At 32.1% G+C, this 2500-nt stretch overlaps 1 protein-coding gene across 2 annotated transcripts in view; it reads right to left on the bottom strand.

The window, feature by feature from the left end:
* Positions 1 to 2500, bottom strand: part of LOC137633330 (venom protease-like) — an 18967-nt gene that overhangs the window by 857 nt on the left and 15610 nt on the right. For both annotated transcript variants that reach the window (XM_068365578.1, XM_068365579.1), the window contains 2 exons: positions 1577 to 1672; positions 411 to 556 (listed from right to left, as the gene is read on the bottom strand). In XM_068365578.1, coding sequence (XP_068221679.1) covers positions 411 to 556; positions 1577 to 1672 — 242 coding nt within the window. The remainder of the gene's footprint in view (positions 1 to 410; positions 557 to 1576; positions 1673 to 2500) is intronic.

The raw sequence follows: 2500 nt of genomic DNA, 5'->3' as shown, positions 1-2500 counted from the left end.
TCGACCTTGACCTTGACCTTTGACTTTAACATATATTAACTGACGTGGATTTTCATACACTTAAATATGACCCAAGTTTGAAGTGTCTGTAATAAAGATGTCCAAACTAATGGCTGATTCCGTGATTTGGACATTTTCCTTGACCGTGACCTTGTCCTTCCAAAATATAATCATTATCAGCTTTTTTCATAGCAGCTAATCCCTGCAAGTTTCATTACTCTACGATCAAAATTGAGGCCAGGAAGCTGTTCTCAAACAAACAAACATAAACACACAAACATGGGGTAAAAAAATAACCTCCTTCCAACTTCGTTGGTGGAGGTAACTATTGATTGCCAAAGAATCAGCAGATAGGTATCTATATATGAAAACTTTATAATTGGAACTTTACAAATGGGAGCTTTACTTACCTGACAAGCATCTACATTGCCATCACCAGCGCAGAGATGTCTGTTATCAATTTTTATATTCCATCTTCTGTAATTTGCGATACAGATTGAGTGACTAGCTATTGGCAGAGTGACTGCAAGAGGTACTTTTGAGTAATCTTGGGATGCTGGAAGAAATGGAAATGACACAATTGAATTACAAATTTTAAAATTCTCTTTTGATGAAGAACAACTTCATGCACTGTAAAGTTTACCTCGTGTGTGAGAAAGGGGTTTGCCATTGTTGTTGAAGCATTTATTTTCTAGAAAAAAGAAGCCTACAAGTAACATACCTAATATTTCTTCAGACGCAACATTCCACTACAAAGTATTTAAACAGAATTTTTCCATACACGCTACAAGTAATATACCTAAAAAATTTTAGATACAACATTCAGCTACAAAGTATTTAGATAGAATTGAAAAACAGCCAAAGTGTTTATTTTTCCATATAGGCTACAAGTAACATACCTAATATTTCTTCAGACACAACATTCAAATAAAAAGTATTTATAAAGAATAGAAAAACAGCCAAAGTGTTTCTTTTTCCTTACAGGCTACAAGTAATATACCTAATATTTCTTCAGACACAACATTCAACTACAAACTATTTAGATGGAATTGAAAAACAGCCAAAGTTTTTATTTTTCCATACAGGCTACAAGTAATGTGCCTAATATTTTTTCAGATGCAACATTCAACTACAAAGTATTTAGACAGATTTGAAAAACAGCCAAAGTGTTTTTTTTTTTCATATAGGCTACAAGTAATATACTTAATATATTTTTCAGACGCAACAATAAAATACAAAGTATTTAGACAGAATAGAAAAACAGCTAAAGTGTTTCTTTTTCCATATAGGCTACAAGTAATATACCTAATATTTCTTCATACGCAACATTAAACTACAAAGTATTTAGACAGAATAGAAAAACAGCTAAAGTGTTTCTTTTTCCATATAGGCTACAAGTAATATGCCTAATATTTCTTCAGACGCAACATTCAACTACAAAGTATTTAGACAGAATAGAAAAACAGCCAAAGTGTTTATTTTTCCATATGGAGTGCTTCACCTACGATCACAGTTCACCTTCAGGATTAGATTAGACAGAAAACATTCGAGGTCAACTAGTTTCCCAATCACTCACCAAAAGCAGGGCTACCCCAACCAACGAGCGTCATGAATTGCCCTGTGAAGTCTTTGTCAACCAACGGAAACGGAAGACAAGCCGGATAGATCTCGCCTGCAAATATAAGAAAGTTTCGTAATGTTATGTAATTCTGATATACTGGCACATAGGTACATTTAGAAATTCTAATTTCCTTCTTTCTGGTGACTTGAGTTCAAGTAAATGTGATGTTGATTAATGTATTTTCAAATATATATATATATATATATATATATATATATATATATATATATATATATATATATATATATATGTGTGTGTGTGTGTGTGTGTGTATTCAAATTCAAATTCTTTATTTCAGCTGTAGAGCCATATACAAAATATTACAATAAAATTAATAGTTATATACAAATATATAAGGAGTAAAACAAAAGGTCTAAACACAGAAAATGTGTTTAGACCACTCTTTAAAAACTAATGATTTTTTAAAGATATCACTGTTAAAAATTGCACAAATTAAGTGGTTTTTTTAACTCTTTGCTCTCTGAAACAAACTTACAATACATTTTCTCACTAATTCATCAAATGTTGGTATTCCTAAAGAAACAAAGTGTCCACTTACTCTCGAAAACCTTTCTATTCCCATCAGGTACCTAAAAGAGTCATTGTAACATATCTTAAGTTTTCGTAGGGTTTCCTTTTTACATATCATTGCCAGAGGCATACAATACAGGGAAGTACAGAAAGATCTGAACAAATGTACTTTTGCCTCATCATTGCACATATGAAAGTTCCTTAGCAACATATTGCCTCGCAAGCATTGCCCTCGATAGAGTGATGCAATATGGTCATCGTCATTTAGATTGTCATTAATATTCATGCCAAGATATTTACATGATTTAACAACTTCCAACCTGACGTCATTAATATAGAGTGACGGTT

This window comes from Palaemon carinicauda, chromosome 42 (genome assembly GCF_036898095.1).
Source record: "Palaemon carinicauda isolate YSFRI2023 chromosome 42, ASM3689809v2, whole genome shotgun sequence".
Taxonomy (NCBI): Eukaryota; Metazoa; Arthropoda; class Malacostraca; order Decapoda; family Palaemonidae; genus Palaemon; species Palaemon carinicauda.
Note: the sequence above shows the minus strand (reverse complement) of the source record. Positions and strands in the feature narration are given on the sequence as shown.